The following is a 20,341-nucleotide window of genomic DNA, read 5'->3' as shown; positions in this document are numbered from 1 at the left end:
GAAAAACAATATTGAAGGTTTTTTTTTCAAAATTCGTTCCTGAGACAGCCTATTGCGTTTCTAAGGACGGGCAGACGCCATTTTGTTTGAACTTTGCTTGGATACAATACGCCTACCAACCCCTATATGATGCACCTGAATCGACACACTTGCGATCAATCATGTACATATACACCTAGCAGTTGTCTACTGTGCATTACCTTATAAAATATAAACAAACCCCTTACCTTTAAAAATGTGTAGGGCTTGTTTTAGCAAGCAAACATGTCAACTCCTCTAAGCTGTCATTTAGATGTTTCACAAATTGAACTTTCCACACAAATGAATAAAAATCCTGATAATAATCCGTCCACATATCTCCACGTATACTATCGTACCCGATGTACTCGACTGGCCACGTGCACGTGACCACCTGTCCCGAACAAGTGACAAACATGTCTTTTTGCCCCCCCCCCCCCATTTTTCGCCGACTGAAATGTTCTAAAAATGCATATTTGAAAGAAAAAAGGGTCCTCCTGCACATTTTTCGTACTTCATTCTAAAACATTTTCCGCTGCGCGGCGCATTTCCTAAGACGTTCCAGCACATAATGTTCAAACTTTTAATAGTAGAAATTCAATACACATGAACTACACTGATAATGTCCATTAAGGGATTTTACGTACTACATTTGTATTTAAAAAATGTCTCTTAAAAGATTTCTTTGTTTATATGTCTTAGCAAGACAATTAATTCATTATTATTTTGAGTAAAACAATGTGCCGAAGGTGTGAAGCCGGTATGTTCAGATCGAGCAGGGTTGCACAATGGTATTTTTTTCATTTCAGAATATTTTATTGTCAGATGTTACATACAATCGGAATTAGGCAACAGGCTGCCTATACACGCCCTCTCCTTACATACTAACAGTAGATACAAATTAATATTGATATATACATAAATAATCTTAATTGCTATATTTATTTAATGATGATGATTTCCTAAAACATCAAGCTAGAATTTGATAAACATCATATACAAAATGTCTCCTTCTTCATATCATTACAAATAGCTAAAAAATGATTTTACAAGATATTCAACGAATTCAACGAAATCTTTTCAACAAAATCAGCGAAATCTATTGGTATCTCTGACAAAGCACGGAACTTTATCCAATATAGCTTTGTTAATGTTTATATCGTATCTTTCAGAGCCATGTAAAATGTTTGTGTTGTCAGTGGTATATCATTGTCAAGTTCCAAGAAAGATTTAAAAAGGAGCCGTCTAGGGTTGACGTATAAAGAACAGTATAGAAAATAGTGTTCTTCGTTTTGAAATCCACACAGGCAGGCTGGACTGTCACTGAGATGAGAATTAAAGAGATCTGTATTAAGATTACTAGCAAAATTTCTCAACTGACATAATAGAATATTTGATATACGATCACCATTATATTTGAAAATATCGGAACATTGAGCTCCATTATCAAAGATATATGTATTTACTGTAAAACTTTTGATGGATCTAACAGATAACAGTGTAGGAAATGGACAGGACGGTTCGTTCCATTCGGTCATAATAGACGGGAAAAAGCTGTTTTTATATAACTGGGTTCTAGCTGCAGGAACATTAAATAATCTGTTATGTCGGAAATTGTAATTATCACTAATATTTAAAGAGGGTTGTAATAATTAATAAATATGAGAAGGGCAATTGTTATTAAATATTAATCTTTTGTATGCCTTCTCATATATATAATTTATATGGGTAGACCAATTTGCCATTCAATTGAAATATACTCCTAAGTGCTTATGATTGGTAACATTATTAATTTTTGTATTGTTGAAAAATAAATCAGGAATTAATATTTGGGAGTCAAATCGCATTGAGAAAAGACGAGATACAGTTTTATCAGGATTAAAAAGTATGCCCCATTTGCACAATTGTATGACGACACAATTATCACAATTATCATTTCTAAATGCAGGTTACTTTAAATCGAAAAATTATCATAGTAAGGACGCTTTAAAATCATTAAAATGCATCGTAAAACTCATCTCAGCCATTCTAAATCGAATTGTTTTTCCCGGGGGAACCCCCGGACCCCCCCAAACACCAAAATCTCGCGCCTTCGGGCGTTCGCAAATTCATCAAAATGCATCGTAAAACTCATCTTAGCCATTCTAAATCGTAATATTTTTCCCGAGGGAGACCCCCGAACCCCCCCAAACACCAAAATCTCGCGCCTTCGGGCGTTCGCAAATTCATCAAAATGCATCGTAAAACTCATCTTAGCCATTCTAAATCGTAATATTTTTCCCGAGGGAGACCCCCGAAACCCCCCAAACACCAAAATCTCGCGCTTTCGGGCGATCGCAAAATTATCAAAATACATTGAAAAACTCATCTCAGCCATTCTAAATCGGTTTTTTCCCGTGCTCGACCCCCAGACCCTAAAACCTCACGCCTTCGGCGCTCACACGCTAATTTGGCCAATTGGCGTATTCGTTAATTTCCTTTTAGCGACCCCACTGTCTATAAATGTGTACAATGATTATATTTAATGATATATGAAAAAGGTATATAAAGTATATATGGTTGTGTTGAATTAATCTCCTCCTGTATGTGCGGCGGGGGGTTACAAAATATTGCGGTCCTTTGCCCTCCCATTACGTTTCATCTTCCTACGCCACTGTTGACATAGTTTGGAATCTAGTTGAAAATATTATTTCAATGCAACCTTGTCAGGTGAACGCAGTGTTTATTCTTAGTTTGACAATGCTATCTGCTAATAGAATTTCCGAGTTTGTTTACGTTATAATCAAAATGGATCTCGCACGTTGAAAAAAGTATGGATTTATTTAATACTTTTTACTCAACACTATAGATCTATGTATGGTTCTTAGAAACTTTGAGAAAACATTGACCGTACTAACCATTTTATTCTTATGGCACGGCCTCAGGTTACTTGGGTATATAGGTAGAGCCGGGTATTTATGTTGAGCCGGTCAGGTGTTAGTTGTTATACCTTGAACAGCGAGCGTTCGTCTAATTGCACGTGGGTGTGGGTCACGCGCTTTATTTAGCTATAGGGGTCGGTACCCAGTGTTGTATCAAAGCAGAGTTAAAACAAAATGGCGACTGCCCGTCCTTAGAAACGCAAGGGGTGTCTCAGAAACGAATTTTGAAAAAAAAAGATATTAAAAAAAAGTTTATTTAAAAAAAATATTTTTCATAAAGAATACATGTGATAGGCGAAGGTCAGACAGACTGGATTATCCACCAAAAGAAAACGCATCAAGTTATGGATCGATAGAATCGTTTATCCCCTTTGAGATGGGAATCTCAATCAGTGGGTAAGATTCTTAAGTTGTCAACCAAGAGGTTTTTCCAAGTGTTTGTCAGCTTTAAAATCTTATGCTGAAGATTGAGATCTCCTGTCTCATTACAAAGAGTGTGACTTATTCATTATTCTAACTCAGTGTGTCTCTAAAAATGTCATGTCAGCAGTGTAAACAGGAATGACGATCCGAATGAATTTCGTCATTGTAACGTCTTTGCATTGTTCTCGTGACGTCACTACTATTACCGTGACGTTTTGATACAGTTGCCACGATGTCATATGATTGTTAAGAACGTGCAAAGATCTCGTTTAGCTTGTCTTTTTCCTAGGGTTCAGATAAAAAAAATATCACACCGTTTAAGTTGCGGATATATCTGCCCGGGTAAAAGAAATATAGGTCTATTAAATCGTCTGTCTGTCTGCCATTAAACCCGAGGTGTGTTCCCGCTACGCCCACAGGGACCTGGCACGATTTTTTTTAAACTAACAGTATACATATATATTTACAGTCAGTATAGTATCAAGGGTATGAACTCGGCGGTCTAGAAAAACTGACCTATTTTTTTTAAAACCGTGATTATTTTAATAAATGGGTTCTATACAACATTGACGGATATCTTACCTTAAAGAGAAATAATTTATATTTCCATTGAGTGCTTGATGAACAAAATTGGCCAAGTATTGACGAAGTTATGGCTTGATGAATCGGGAAATTTACGAAAAAAATGCTAGGTAGACATTTCCCTGTCCGGTCGAAATGTCGTCTCGGCTCTAATGGGTACCTCAAAAACCAAGCCAAAATCACAAAATCTACGCTTGTGGTGGTAAACAGTACCCATAACTGTATTCATCCACAATCTCCTTTGGAGGTGTCATGACCCGTACTTTGTAGAAACTCCATTTAAACATCGTGTAGCTCTGTTACTTTAACCGTCACCGCCATGTTCATTTGTTTTTCGGAACGCTTCTCGAGTTTACCCACAAGCACAACACTACATAATTTGCATAATGTAGTCACGATATGTAAAGTCGAGGAGCGTTCCGAGAGAAAAATGAACATGGTGGTGACGGTTAAAGTAAGTGAGCTACACGATGTTTAAATGGAGTTTCTACAAAGTACGGGTTTTTTTCGACCGCAGAGTTCATACCCTTGATACTATAATATACATGTATACTATTGATTAAAAAATTTCGTACCAGATCCCTGTGGCTACGCCTACATTCTATAACAATAGGTAAAAAGATCAAAGAAAGTGTAATTATAGTCTGTTTCAAACAAGTTTCTTGTACATGTACTTCGTGTTCTTACCTGGAGTTTACCTACAAGAAATGTATTCGTACACATTATAGTAATAATTATACTAGGTTACTAGATAATTCATCAATATAACATGTACATTATAGAATCGTCCTCGTGATGAAATATATTACAAAACATTTATTATGATTAATACATTAATGAAAAAACATGTTGAAAATTTCCTGCAAAAATGTGTTGTAAAATGCACATTCTTACGACATCATAATCTTCGTCGTGAAAATATGTGATTCGTTACATCATATTATCAAGAATTAAACCTGCGATATGTACACCGTTGAATGAAATATCACCTATAAAACTCTCTAAGTCACTTCTTATGCCATACCAACTTGTATATGATGATTTAGAAAGAAGTAAACTTACAAAAATATGCATGTAAGTAGGAAATATCATGTTGTATGCGTTCGATTTCAAGGTTTGTCATACTTATTTTAGCTGATTACATGACAGATGCATTTTTTTTTTTTTTTTTTTTTTTTTTACAAAATTAATGTTAGTTCTCCTTCTGAATGTATTTTCCGTCCATTTGATCAGAAGGTAGACTTTTCATAAAAATCCGTATATTTTGTCATGAGTTGTACATGAATAACTTATGAACTAATTAAGGACTACATGTATGGTTTGTGCCCTTTTTGTCTCACGAATACGTCATTTTTCAAATTCCTTATTAAGGTTGAAATTCAAATATCGAGTACAAATTCCTTGATACAATTAGATATAACGGTTGTATAGCATTGCGGCTGCAGTTGTTATGTTAACCATCCTAACATGATATACATAAATTACACAAAAACAGAAATTGGAAATTTTGTCAATTATTTCCTATGCTAAATATAGAAAACATAGAGCGCATCATTAAACAAAACTTATATTTATCTTATAAAGTTGTAACTTAAGTGCCTGTATATTCTCAGTAAAATATTACATGTATGTACATATGCATGTATTTAATTTATGTTTCTGATTAACTCAATAATCTTTTTTTTATATAAGTTGGTTGCAAATAATTTCACTGCTCTCCTTAAGTAACTTCGGTTTGTCTTCATAAATTTGGTATCAACTTAAGCTCATAATCCTGGTAAAATACATAGTATGAAATATGTTAGTGGAAAAATTGAAAATGATCGCATGTAGGAGGGAATCCGTCCGTTAATGTTCGAGATTTGTTACAACTGCTTTGAATAATCGTATATTGACGTATAACCTACACTGTTCTATGCATCTGTGGTTGGACAAGGAGAACACTTGTTTCATCTTTGATTTGCTACAAAAGCCCCAAATCTTTTTTTTCTAAAAATATGGTAGAATGGAGGTTACATGTAGTAACATTACGATGTTTGTCTCTAAGGTCGTATGTTATTTAAGTTTTATTATATTCCATAATATAAGAAAATCATTAGAAATTGATAGAGAGAAATATTGTCATAAAAATATATATAATGCTGTTTTGTGTGGCCAAAAATATCGGTGATATATATCTTTTATTTTCGTTTGTTATTTTTTGTGCGTCTTTGCAAAAAATATATATACGTATACCTCTAGATACAATTACCAAAATCCATCTGACGACCTTTTGCCCATAATGCAAAACATAGTGCATATGTCCAGGTAACAAATCCAGGTAGATCACACACAGGTAAAGTTACCTTTATGATACAGACTATAATTGTTATAACAACATACTTGCAGGTATATGTTTTTAAAATGTAGGCGTTCCGGGATACAGCCTAAATGCCAAACCCAAAGTATACGGTAGACAACACAATATCCATCCTCGACACTCCAAGGTTTACAATCACTATCGTTATATCTCCCCCTGGACTATCTCTTAGCAAAACGGAGGACATTTTAGTAGGGAAAAAACCTGACCAATCATCGGCCTACAACGGTTAACTTTGAATGTTATGTAGAAAAGCGACACCCAACTTCAAAACCACAAGTCAACCACAGTGTTCGGTATTCGGTTCTTTTGGTGTACATTAAAGGACCAAACTACCTGCCTCGTCTGTAGTTGGACACACAACCATCGGGATGCTATACCATTAGACCAGGGTGGATATAACGAGTGATAGTATCGAGCATGTACATTTAGATACACTTGCTGCAATGGTTATGCTTACATGTCGGACGTTCCGATGATAGAACGGCTACGTCGCACGTTCTTCTATCGGTTGCTTGGATGTAAGCATAAGGCGTTCCTTCCATACCATCGTTGGGTCCAGTATCCGCAGATGAAGTCTTTCCAGTCTACAAGTTTATGTAAAATCGACAGTACAATTTTCATTCTGCATCGGAAAAAATAATTTCATAATGAATGTAACATATCATTGTACTATCAGTATTCATATTACGCGCCCAACGACTCTCGTGCATGAACCGGATGCGTGATCGGGTAGATGGGATATACAACACGCACGAGTGCGACGTAAACATGCCAGTGTAGAGAATTATCATTATTTGGATATTATATGGGACATATACTCGCAAACTTCAGCTTGCGGTGAGTACCGTATCACAAATCCATACCATAAATGTTGTATATAGTTTCTTTTATATGCTGCGTTGATAAACAGCCGAGTTTTATTGTTAGTCTATTAATAGATACCTACCCGGTACGGTGCACGGGTATACTCATATATAGGCGTGCTTAAGGTTCATGTAATGGCTTTAACCAGTGATATTTTGCAAGCCTAAAACGCATTACTGTGCTGCTATTGAACAGAACTAATTTCATTAATTGTTGGTATATACCCTGGCTAACTGTCAGTCTTACTGTTGATAAGTAATTTGTGAAGCTGCTTGTAAATTTCAGTAAAATATGAGAAAAATGTATATTTCTGGAGAAGACATAGAACTCGTGTGAATTGCATTGATGGCACCAAATAAACATGCTATCGTGTTCAGTAGTGACTATGCCAGGTACTCCAACAGTTTGTTTGGCAAAATCGGACCAGCGAATAGCGCAGGAGCCTATTGTTGTAAATGCAAATGGCTGCTTTAAATGGCGGACCACAAATATAGCATATAAGAAGACATTTTAATTGATACAAGTGCTCTTATATACACTATAAGGTACTCTGAACATGACAAGAAGAATATTTACGAAAAAAATAGTTAAAATGTGGACTTTGAGGCTCTTTCCGAAAATTTGGATTTTTCGCCCCAAACACATTGTTTGAACTATTTTTTTCATGAGGAGTCTTCTTGTTATGTTCAGAGTACCTTGTGGTGTCTATAAAAACATTTGTATCAATTGAGATGGCTTCTTATATGCGATATTTTTGATCCGCCATTTATAGCAGCCATTTGCATTTACTACACTAGGCTCCTGTGCTATCTGCTGGTCCGATTTTGCCAAACAAACTGTTGGAGTACCTGGCATATTCACAACTGAACACGATGGCATGATTATTTGGTTCCATCAATGCAATTCACACGAGTTCTATGTCTTCTCCAGAAATATACATTTTTCTCATATTTTACTGTATTTTACACGCAGCTTCACAAATTACATATCAACAGTAAGACTGACAGTTAGCCAGGATATATACCAACAATTAATGAAATTAGTTCTGTTCAATTGCAGCACAGTAATGAGTTTTAGGCTTGCAAAATATCACTGTTTAAAGCCATTACATGAACCTTAAAATAGTGTTTCTAAATAATTCCTGCATTTAAATGATTGTTACTCAGGGTATATTGATATAGAATTATGATATATTTATAAGAAGATGTAAATAATATATTATATAGTTAGAATGTGTATATAGTCGATAGAAGGTTATCTATTGTTTTATTACACAGGTTTACACGTGAGTGCGCGCCAGTATCTAGTGTTTATTAAGGCGTCGGGCGCCGTATTTTGGTATATGAATTAAGGTTGAGTAAATGTATGTAAATATGAATTATATCAACTTTGTATGATTGTCTTAATACTTTGACTGACATTATATTAGGTATTTAGGGGTATCTTTATGGTGTATTGTAGTTACCCGTCCTGGTTACCTGTCCTGGGTGAGCCGTAACATGGTCGAGGCCTGACAGCGGAATAAGGAATCAGATCTAGATGGTGAATTATTGACTGATTGTCCTAGTACCTTCCGTAGAGTGATCTGGCAGGTCTTGTGTATATGAAATATCGGAGATATCGGAGATTGACTGTTCTATGGTGGATATCTGCCAATCTGTGTGAGCTAGCTGTGGAGAATTACTGCCCACCACTGTTCGTGAACCATTGAGAGACATTGACGGAACTCTGCCCTTCCAGCTAACGAACTTATTACGTGTAGATGTTTATATGTGCTACTTGTTGATGTCTATATATATATAGGATGGTGAAAGAGTTGTTGTACTGTATTTGTGGCTATGGTTGATAGTGTATAGTAATACATTGTGTTGTGTTCTATGCCCGCCCAAGCTGAACAATATGCTCATCCCGTTACAATGAAATCGATTTTGATGACTCTTCAGGATTAATTCACATGAAACATGAAGTTTCCAGTTATGATGGGACAGGACATGGATATAATCTATCGATACGATGGTTACTGATGGGTCAGAATACCCGTGAATTTCTCCCATACACAAATGGTAACCCATGGCTACTTTGATATGGTTTGTTTAGTTTTATGTCATACTAACTTATGGTAATATGTCGGGACATATTAATCACTCGGCCATCAAGTCTCAATCCAATAGTTACTAGGGGATATATAAAGCATTTTACCGAGGTATGTAAGAAACTCCAAACAAAGTATGTGTTATCATCAATACTTGGGATGTAATAAAAAAAATCGATAAGATATAACTCGTTTCTTTCATTTTTTGTTCATTTAGAATTAAAGATGCTCCACCGCCGACAGAGCGTAAATGATACTCATCATTTGAACAATAACTGATGTTTAATCGTGTACATGTATATATTTTACATGTCTAATTAACACAAAAAATAATATGAAATAATTTAGTTTGCTTTTGGTGCATGCGCAATCAGTACTTCATTCTATATAGAACATTCTGCCTCGGATTTTTTTTGGGATGCAATTAATTGTTTGTAATATTTTTATCTTTAAGTAAAATAAGAAGCTCAAACTTTTCAATGGTGGAAATGGTGTAAAGTAATTAACTTTTGTAACTAAAGAAAAATACTAAATCGTCTGCTCCTGTTGTTGATAGTGAAAAAAACCTTTTGTCAGTGGTGGAGCATCTTTAAAGAAAATTTTCAAAAAATGAATCAGATGTGGAATCTCAACCGGGGTTAAATATTTTTGCAGGCTAGTACTCAAAGCTTCGGGCTACAAATATCATTTTGGTTGATATATCTATTTCTCCTCTACTAATTAACGTTAGATTATATAATATGTGTCTTTACAAAAGCCAGATCTACCAAAAGCTTGCATACATGTATATTTGGTTGATTGATTGTTTCCATTATTCATCAATCATAGTTTTAGTATTTTGTCATTTCTTCTTACATTTCTTTCATTTGTAACGTATTCTTGAATTCCATACATTAGCTGTGAATGCATCAAATTAATATAGAGATATCTTTACAGTTTGCACTGACATGGACTCAATGACCGTGCTTTCTATTATTATCATAATAGTACAACACGTGCGGCGATTCTGTTGTAAAGACAATCGATCAAGGGGAGGTAACTCGATATACAAAAATTGGAAATCAGTTCGTGAAACATAAAGAAATGTTGCTAAAGACATTAAAGCATGGTTTAAACATTTAACTTATTTTGGCAATTATATATTTTGTTAAAAATGAATGTTCTTATGACGTGATGACCATAGAAATCATAAGAAACGGGGAACTATTTTCGTTCATTGCTCTTTTCTTGGCGGTAAACGTGGGGTCAAGACCACACTTTTGATGGGAACATATGAATTACTCGATAACAACCAGCTGTTCAATCGAATTCGTTGACGATGACTGGGGAGAGAAAAACATATGGGTATTTAAAAAAAGTATGCAACTCTCGCGAGAATAAATAATATTCATTTGCGTGAAAAACTGTAAATATAAGGAATATATTTTTATTTTGTTGAGGTTATGAGGGTATAATGATAAAAGAACCAGTGTAAATTTTATGTAACCCGGCTGCGCAAAATAAAAATCTATTCCTTAAATATAGATAACAAAATGAGTGATACCATCGGAAAAGTCCAATCAAAATCATCGTCTGTTTCCTGTCTGAGGAAGCATTGGTCGTCCTTTTCAAACGTACATCTGTGTGGAATTTGATCCAAAGCTGTCAAATATAATCTATGATAAAATATATATCGATTATATATTAATTTAGTCATAACTTCACTTGAAATCATAACCTTGTTACTCATACACGTGTAAGATATGAAAGTGAACGGAGAAGCCGTTTTACCTTAAAAAATGCAGGAAATGAATGGTTATGTGTTTAAGTAGCATGGTGATTCGCCATATCTTTTAATTGATAATACATTTGGTAATTTGACAGGATGACACACCCTACATAATTTATTATTAATTAAATTTAATTCGTTTAATGTGTCACTCATGGTTAACAACATATTTTTATGAACGTTTGGTAAAAGCGATATGTGCCTCCCTTAACTCACACGTCCTCATGGAAGCATATCAGATACTATAAGTGTACTGATCTTAATGGTAGTTTTTATGTTAAGAGATTTTCGCGCTGTCTTTGAAACACTAATTCATATTTAACATTAAATTTTGATAAATGGTATTTCTGGTATTAAACCAATAAGTTACGCTAATTTATATCTGCGGTAAAAAATTATAATTTCCAGTCTTTTTTACATTTGCGCTACAATTTGACTTCGCTAAAATCAGTATTTTAACAGTACATCACATGATTTGACAATACGGACATTGTAAGAACCAGTCCTCTTTATAAACGACCATTTTCAAAAACTGTATTGTGTTATGGCGACCCTACACTACCGTGATAAATGTAGCGTAGTGTGGACTCCGATGATGATCTTTATCTAGAATTTCGTATTTTTAAGTATAATTAAATATTTGTATTGCAGTCTATGAAACTAATGTTAAAATCCTAAATTAATATTTCTTGTCATATCCGTTTCATAGTGTTGACATTTATGGGGCTTAATACTTAAAACGATCGCATACTTTTTAACAACATACTCTGCTAATGTTTTTGGATTACGACAGAGGCTAAATTGATATTAGATAAAGTCTGAATGAATTACCACAGGCGCCTTTTGATAATGTAACGTTGTCGATAGCAATGTCTCCTCGGCGATTTTTGCCCGTTACTCCCTGAAAAACGATCTGTAAACAAACAGAGAGAATACGATGTACGTCATTATATTTTTTTTAATTAAATTAAAAGTATGTCATACTCATGGGCATTGTTGGCATTATTCCTTGATGCAAATAACCTACCTTAAAACCTCGATAATAAGCATGAATCGAACATAAGCCTGTCTTGAAAGTATGCTTTGGATTTCTTGTGGTTGAATGTATTTTGAAAATATGTGAAAGTTTCCATATTTTTTTACATGTATGTTGACCGTGGCAATTGTGAAGTGTGAGTGTATGAGAAGGTGATATTATAGAATGATAATACTTTATATATTGATGCTGATTGTTATGTAATGTATTGTCGTGTATGTGCACGTGTCTACCAGAAGAGCCTTATATCTATATATATTCTATTTTCACTCTCAGTTAAATCCTGTATTTTTATTGCTTGTTTCTAAACCGTACTGTCATTCAGCCGGCTAACTATAAAAAGACGATTCAGCTTCTCGAGCTGTTCAGACTCATCCCCCCTCTCTCTCTCTCTCCCCCCCCCTCTCTCTCTCTCTCTCTCTCTCTCTGTTATCGTCTCTATGTGTAGAGAGTGTGTGTGTTTGTTCTCATTAGGGGCTATGTATTAGCTGACCGTTTGAATGGTGTGCTGTCCCTGTGTCCTGTGACTTATGCTTTGATCACAACCCCTTCCGATTAGGCTTAGAATGTACTCCCGGCATGAATTTTAGTTATTTTGTTCTGGTTCCTGGCTGGACACCCGACATGACCGGCCGGTGGCCGAGGCTTTCGAGCATAATCGGGGAGGAGCCCGAAGAGTTGATAATTCGGTACAACTATCGTTCGTTTTCCGTAAGATACTCGGGCGATTCCTATGATGTCCGGTGAATAGGCTGGTTATCGCCTGGACATCATTTAATAATCGGCCGATTAGCATTATATGTTCGGTCGATATTCACTTCCTCACCGGTAAATTATTTAGACTTGTTTCATGAGCTAATTTCAAGCAACACCTTCAGTCAAGGTAGAATATTAAAATTGTGCCTGCTGCCCCACTGCATGATCGTAAAAGGTAACTAAATATGGAATCTTAATTTCGTGGTTCAAAGAACTTACATAAATAAATGTCATTACTCTTAAGCTTAGAGACAACCTTATTGTGTTCTTACTACGAACATGTATGAACCATTTTGCGTATCGTCGGTGTTTATGGCATGACAACATTTTTTGCAACTTCGAACGCTGACTTTGATATTATCACGATATTCTGATTATGTTGGTTAAGGTAATTGTAATATCGAAGTAGGGTCAGCTGTTGACCTCTAACTCTTTCAACAAAAACTCACCTTACTGGTCAGGGCCGGCGATTGTATCTCTATAACCTCGCCGTACCATAAGTTGCCTTGGTTTCCGGACTTGGACCAACTAACGATATTGGCACCAGTCTCATCCTTGACAAAGACGTTCAGAGTCCCAATCCCATTGCCATACATGTGGTAGGCGAACGTCAGACAGAGAGGATTTACCACTTATAGAAGTAACATACAACAATAACAACATGGTACAATGTAAGGATTCAGCAAAAATGTACAATAAACATTTTATCAGTTGAAAATTGTTTTATAACAACGGTTTAAAGACGACGTTCAATCTTAGAAATATTTCTACTGGTAGACGTTTCTTTAACGTCTACTTAACCAAATATTGAATGTGAAATTATAAAACGTAATACATAGTTAAACATACGTTCATTACTATGTAGACAACAGAATGATTGGGCAATTAACATTGATGATATCTACATAGGGGAAAATCTTGATTTGAAATAAGACACATTGATATATACTTCGGGATACAGGTAGGGATTGGATTTATCAATTAACATTGGTGATACCTACATGGTGGAGAAAACACTCTGTAAAGGATGGCTACGTCACCATTGCTTGTCTCCCAGTTTGTCTCGATGTAAGCGTACGCCTCTCCTTCTACAGCAGACTGGGGTCCAGTATTCGGAGTGTTGGTATTACTAGTCTGTAAATACCATTCAGTCACACTAATAGAATATCAAACGTGGCTATCATAATGTATATTTGGTTGATTGATTGTTTATTTATAAATTCTATTATTCTTCTTAATTTTCTTTCGTTGCAATGTATTATTGAAGTCCATACATTAACCGTAAAGTTCATATTCAAATTATTATAGCGATATATAGATAACAAAATGAGTAATACCTTTAGAACCGTCCAATCAAAATCGTCGTCTGTTTCTTGTCTGAGGAAGCATTGGTCGTTCTTTTCAAACGTACATCTGTGTGGAATTTGATCCAAAGCTGTCAAATATAATCTATGATAAAATATATATCAATTATACATTAATTAATTTAGTCATAACTTCACTTGAAATCATAACCTTGTTACTCATACACGTGTAAGATAAGAAAGTGAACGGAGAAGCCGTTTTACCTTAAAAAATGCAGGGAATGAATGGTTATGTGTTTAAGTAGCATGGTGATTCGCCATATCTTTTAATTGATAATACATTTTGTAATTTTGACAGGATGACACACCCTACATAATTTACTATTAATTAAATTTAATTCGTTTAATGTGTCACTCATGGTTAACAACATATTTTTATGAACGTTTGGTAAAAGCGATATGTGCCTCCCTTAACTCACACGTCCTCATGGAAGCATTGCGATACTATAAATGTACTGATCATAATGGTAGTTTTTATGTTAAGAGATTTTCGCGCTGTCTTTGAAACACTAATTCATATGTAAGAACCAGTCCTCTTTATAAACGACCATTTTCAAAAACTGTATTGTGTTATGGAGACCCTACACTACCGTGATAAATGTAGCGTAGTGTGGACTCCGATGATGATCTTTATCTAGAATTTCGTATTTTTAAGTATAATTAAATATTTGTATTGCAGTCTATGAAACTAATGTTAAAATCCTAAATTAATATTTCTTGTCATATCCGTTTCATAGTGTTGACATTTATGGGGCTTAATACTTAAAACGATCGCATACTTTTTAACAACATACTCTGCTAATGTTTTTGGATTACGATAGAGGCTAAATTGATATTAGATAAAGTCTGAATGAATTACCACAGGCGCCTTTTGATAATGTAACGTTGTCGATAGCAATGTCTCCTCGGCGATTTTTGCCCGTTACTCCCTCAAAAACGATCTGTAAACAAACAGAGAGAATACGATGTACGTCATCATATTTTTTTTTTAATTAACTTAAAAGTATGTCATACTCATGGGCATTGTTGGCATTATTCCTTGATGCAAATAACCTACCTTAAAACCTCGATAATAAGCATGAATCGAACATAAGCCTGTCTTGAAAGTATGCTTTGGATTTCTTGTGGTTGAATGTATTTTGAAAATATGTGAAAGTTTCCATATTTTTTTACATGTATGTTGACCGTGGCAATTGTGAAGTGTGAGTGTATGAGAAGGTGATATTATAGAATGATAATACTTTATATATTGATGCTGATTGTTATGTAATGTATTGTCGTGTATGTGCACGTGTCTACCAGAAGAGCCTTATATCTATATATATTCTATTTTCACTCTCAGTTAAATCCTGTATTTTTATTGGTTGTTTCTAAACCGTACTGTAATTCAGCCGGCTAACTATAAAAAGACGATTCAGCTTCTCGAGCTGTTCAGACTCATCCCCCCCTCTCTCTCCCCCCCCCCCTCTCTCTCTCTCTCTCTCTGTTATCGTCTCTATGTGTAGAGAGTGTGTGTGTTTGTTCTCATTAGGGGCTATGTATTAGCTGACCGTTTGAATGGTGTGCTGTCCCTGTGTCCTGTGACTTATGCTTTGATCACAACCCCTTCCGATTAGGCTTAGAATGTACTCCCGGCATGAATTTTAGTTATTTTGTTCTGGTTCCTGGCTGGACACCCGACATGACCGGCCGGTGGCCGAGGCTTTCGAGCATAATCGGGGAGGAGCCCGAAGAGTTGATAATTCGGTACAACTATCGTTCGTTTTCCGTAAGATACTCGGGCGATTCCTATGATGTCCGGTGAATAGGCTGGTTATCGCCTGGACATCATTTAATAATCGGCCGATTAGCATTATATGTTCGGTCGATATTCACTTCCTCACCGGTAAATTATTTAGACTTGTTTCATGAGCTAATTTCAAGCAACACCTTCAGTCAAGGTAGAATATTAAAATTGTGCCTGCTGCCCCACTGCATGATCGTAAAAGGTAACTAAATATGGAATCTTAATTTCGTGGTTCAAAGAACTTACATAAATAATGTCATTACTCTTAAGCTTATAGACAACCTTATTGTGTTCTTACTACGAACATGTATGAACCATTTTGCGGATCGTCGGTGTTTATGGCATGACAACATTTTTTGCAACTTCGAACGCTGACTTCGATATTATCACGATATTCTGATTATGTTGGTTAAGGTAATTGTAATATCTAAGTAGGGTCAGCTGGTGACCTCTAACTCTTTCAACAAAAACTCACCTTACTGGTCAGGGCCGGCGATTGTATCTCTATAACCTCGCCGTACCATAAGTTGCCTTGGTTTCCGGACTTGGACCAACTAACGATATTGGTACCAGTCTCACTCTTGACAGAGACGTTCAGAGTCCCAATCCCATTGCCATACATGTGGTAGGCGAACGTCAGACAGAGAGGATTTACCACTTATAGAAGTAACATACAACAATAACAACATGGGACAATGTAAGGATTCAGCAAAAGTGTACAATAAACATTTTATCAGTTGAAAATTGTTTTATAACAACGGTTTAAAGACGACGTTCAATCTTAGAAATAGTTTCCACTGCTAGACGTTTCTTTAACGTCTTCTTAAACAAATATTGAATGTGAAATTACAAAACTTAATACATGTACATATTTAAACATACGTTCATTACTATGTAGACAACAGAAGGATTGGGCAATTAACATTGATGATATCTACATAGGGGAAAATCTTGATTTGAAATAAGACACATTGATATATACTTCGGGATACAGGTAGGGATTGGATTTATCAATTAACATTGGTGATACCTACATGGTGGAGAAAACACTCTGTAAAGGATGGCTACGTCACCATTGCTTGTCTCCCAGTTTGTCTCGATGTAAGCGTACGCCTCTCCTTCTACAGCAGACTGGGGTCCAGTATTCGGAGTGTTGGTATTACTAGTCTGTAAATACCATTCAGTCACACTATAGAATATCAAACGTGGCTATCATAATGTATATTTGGTTGATTGATTGTTTATTTATCAATTCTATTATTCTTCGCAATGTATTATTGAAGTCCATACATTAACCGTAAAGTTCATAATAAAATTATTATAGCGATATATAGATAACAAAATGAGTAATACCTTTAGAACCGTCCAATCAAAATCGTCGTCTGTTTCTTGTCTGAGGAAGCATTGGTCGTTCTTTTCAAACGTACATCTGTGTGGAATTTGATCCAAAGCTGTCAAATATAATCTATGATAAAATATATATCAATTATACATTAATTAATTTAGTCATAACTTCACTTGAAATCATAACCTTGTTACTCATACACGTGTAAGATAAGAAAGTGAACGGAGAAGCCGTTTTACCTTAAAAAATGCAGGGAATGAATGGTTATGTGTTTAAGTAGCATGGTGATTCGCCATATCTTTTAATTGATAATACATTTTGTAATTTTGACAGGATGACACACCCTACATAATTTACTATTAATTAAATTTAATTCGTTTAATGTGTCACTCATGGTTAACAACATATTTTTTATGAACGTTTGGTAAAAGCGATATGTGCCTCCCTTAACTCACACGTCCTCATGGAAGCATATCAGATACTATAAGTGTACTGATCTTAATGGTAGTTTTTATGTTAAGAGATTTTCGCGCTGTCTTTGAAACACTAATTCATATTTAACATTAAATTTTGATAAATGGTATTTCTGGTATTAAACCAATAAGTTACGCTAATTTATATCTGCGGTAAAAAATTATAATTTCCAGTCTTTTTTACATTTGCGCTACAATTTGACTTCGCTAAAATCAGTATTTTAACAGTACATCACATGATTTGACAATACGGACATTGTAAGAACCAGTCCTCTTTATAAACGACCATTTTCAAAAACTGTATTGTGTTATGGCGACCCTACACTACCGTGATAAATGTAGCGTAGTGTGGACTCCGATGATGATCTTTATCTAGAATTTCGTATTTTTAAGTATAATTAATATTTGTATTGCAGTCTATGAAACTAATGTTAAAATCCTAAATTAATATTTCTTGTCATATCCGTTTCATAGTGTTGACATTTATGGGGCTTAATACTTAAAACGATCGCATACTTTTTAACAACATACTCTGCTAATGTTTTTGGATTACGATAGAGGCTAAATTGATATTAGATAAAGTCTGAATGAATTACCACAGGCGCCTTTTGATAATGTAACGTTGTCGATAGCAATGTCTCCTCGGCGATTTTTGCCCGTTACTCCCTCAAAAACGATCTGTAAACAAACAGAGAGAATACGATGTACGTCATTATATTTTTTTTAATTAACTTAAAAGTATGTCATACTCATGGGCATTGTTGGCATTATTCCTTGATGCAAATAACCTACCTTAAAACCTCGATAATAAGCATGAATCGAACATAAGCCTGTCTTGAAAGTATGCTTTGGATTTCTTGTGGTTGAATGTATTTTGAAAATATGTGAAAGTTTCTATATTTTTGTACATGTATGTTGACCGTGGCAAGTGTATGAGAAGGTGATATTATAGAATGATAATACTTTATATATTGATGCTGATTGTTATGTAATGTATTGTCGTGTATGTGCACGTGTCTACCAGAAGAGCCTTATATCTATATATATTCTATTTTCACTCTCAGTTAAATCCTGTATTTTTATTGGTTGTTTCTAAACCGTACTGTCATTCAGCCGGCTAACTATAAAAAGACGATTCAGCTTCTCGAGCTGTTCAGACTCATCCCCCCCTCTCTCTCTTCCCCCCCCCCCCCCTCTCTCTCTCTCTCTCTCTCTGTTATCGTCTCTATGTGTAGAGAGTGTGTGTGTTTGTTCTCATTAGGGGCTATGTATTAGCTGACCGTTTGAATGGTGTGCTGTCCCTGTGTCCTGTGACTTATGCTTTGATCACAACCCCTTCCGATTTGGCTTAGAATGTACTCCCGGCATGAATTTTAGTTATTTTGTTCTGGTTCCTGGCTGGACACCCGACATGACCGGCCGGTGGCCGAGGCTTTCGAGCATAATCGGGGAGGAGCCCGAAGAGTTGATAATTCGGTACAACTATCGTTCGTTTTCCGTAAGATACTCGGGCGATTCCTATGATGTCCGGTGAATAGGCTGGTTATCGCCTGGACATCATTTAATAATCGGCCGATTAGCATTATATGTTCGGTCGATATTCACTTCCTCACCGGTAAATTATTTAGACTTGTTTCATGAGCTAATTTCAAGCAACACCTTCAGTCAAGGTAGAATATTAAAATTGTGCCTGCTGCCCCACTGCATGATCGTAAAAGGTAACTAAATATGGAATCTTAATTTCGTGGTTCAAAGAACTTACATAAATAATGTCATTACTCTTAAGCTTATAGACAACCTTATTGTGTTCTTACTACGAACATGTATGAACCATTTTGCGTATCGTCGGTGTTTATGGCATGACAACATTTTTTGCAACTTCGAACGCTGACTTTGATATTATCACGATATTCTGATTATGTTGGTTAAGGTAATTGTAATATCTAAGTAGGGTCAGCTGGTGACCTCTAACTCTTTCAACAAAAACTCACCTTACTGGTCAGGGCCGGCGATTGTATCTCTATAACCTCGCCGTACCATAAGTTGCCTTGGTTTCCGGACTTGGACCAACTAACGATATTGGTACCAGTCTCACTCTTGACAGAGACGTTCAGAGTCCCAATCCCATTGCCATACATGTGGTAGGCGAACGTCAGACAGAGAGGATTTACCACTTATAGAAGTAACATATAACAATAACAACATGGGACAATGTAAGGATTCAGCAAAAGTGTACAATAAACATTTTATCAGTTGAAAATTGTTTTATAACAACGGTTTAATCCTAGAAATATTTCTACTGCTAGACGTTTCTTTAATGTCTTCTTAAACAAATATTGAATGTGAAATTACAAAACTTAATACATGTACATATTTAAACATACGTTCATTACTATGTAGACAACAGAAGGATTGGGCAATTAACATTGATGATATCTATATAATGGAAAATCTGAATTTGAAATAAGAACCATTAATAAATATTTCGGGATACATAGTAGGGAATAAATTTACCAATATTGATTGGTGATACCTACATGGTGAATAAAAC

At 35.4% G+C, this 20,341-nt stretch overlaps 1 protein-coding gene across 1 annotated transcript in view; it reads right to left on the bottom strand.

The window, feature by feature from the left end:
• LOC138331842 (MAM and LDL-receptor class A domain-containing protein 1-like) overlaps positions 1-20,341 on the bottom strand; it is an 89,212-nt gene that overhangs the window by 15,160 nt on the left and 53,711 nt on the right. Inside the window, exons 4-15 of the mRNA XM_069279668.1 lie at positions 19,782-19,963; positions 18,387-18,468; positions 17,326-17,423; positions 17,007-17,139; positions 16,448-16,629; positions 15,046-15,127; positions 14,160-14,257; positions 13,824-13,956; positions 13,272-13,453; positions 11,862-11,943; positions 10,806-10,903; positions 6,764-6,890 (exon numbers count right to left, since the gene is read on the bottom strand). Coding sequence (XP_069135769.1) covers positions 6,764-6,890; positions 10,806-10,903; positions 11,862-11,943; positions 13,272-13,453; positions 13,824-13,956; positions 14,160-14,257; positions 15,046-15,127; positions 16,448-16,629; positions 17,007-17,139; positions 17,326-17,423; positions 18,387-18,468; positions 19,782-19,963 — 1,479 coding nt within the window. The remainder of the gene's footprint in view (positions 1-6,763; positions 6,891-10,805; positions 10,904-11,861; positions 11,944-13,271; positions 13,454-13,823; positions 13,957-14,159; positions 14,258-15,045; positions 15,128-16,447; positions 16,630-17,006; positions 17,140-17,325; positions 17,424-18,386; positions 18,469-19,781; positions 19,964-20,341) is intronic.

Source organism: Argopecten irradians, chromosome 9 (genome assembly GCF_041381155.1).
Source record: "Argopecten irradians isolate NY chromosome 9, Ai_NY, whole genome shotgun sequence".
NCBI lineage: Eukaryota > Metazoa > Mollusca > Bivalvia > Pectinida > Pectinidae > Argopecten > Argopecten irradians.
The sequence above is the reverse complement of the archived record's forward strand: the minus strand, read 5'-3'. Positions and strand labels throughout refer to the sequence as shown.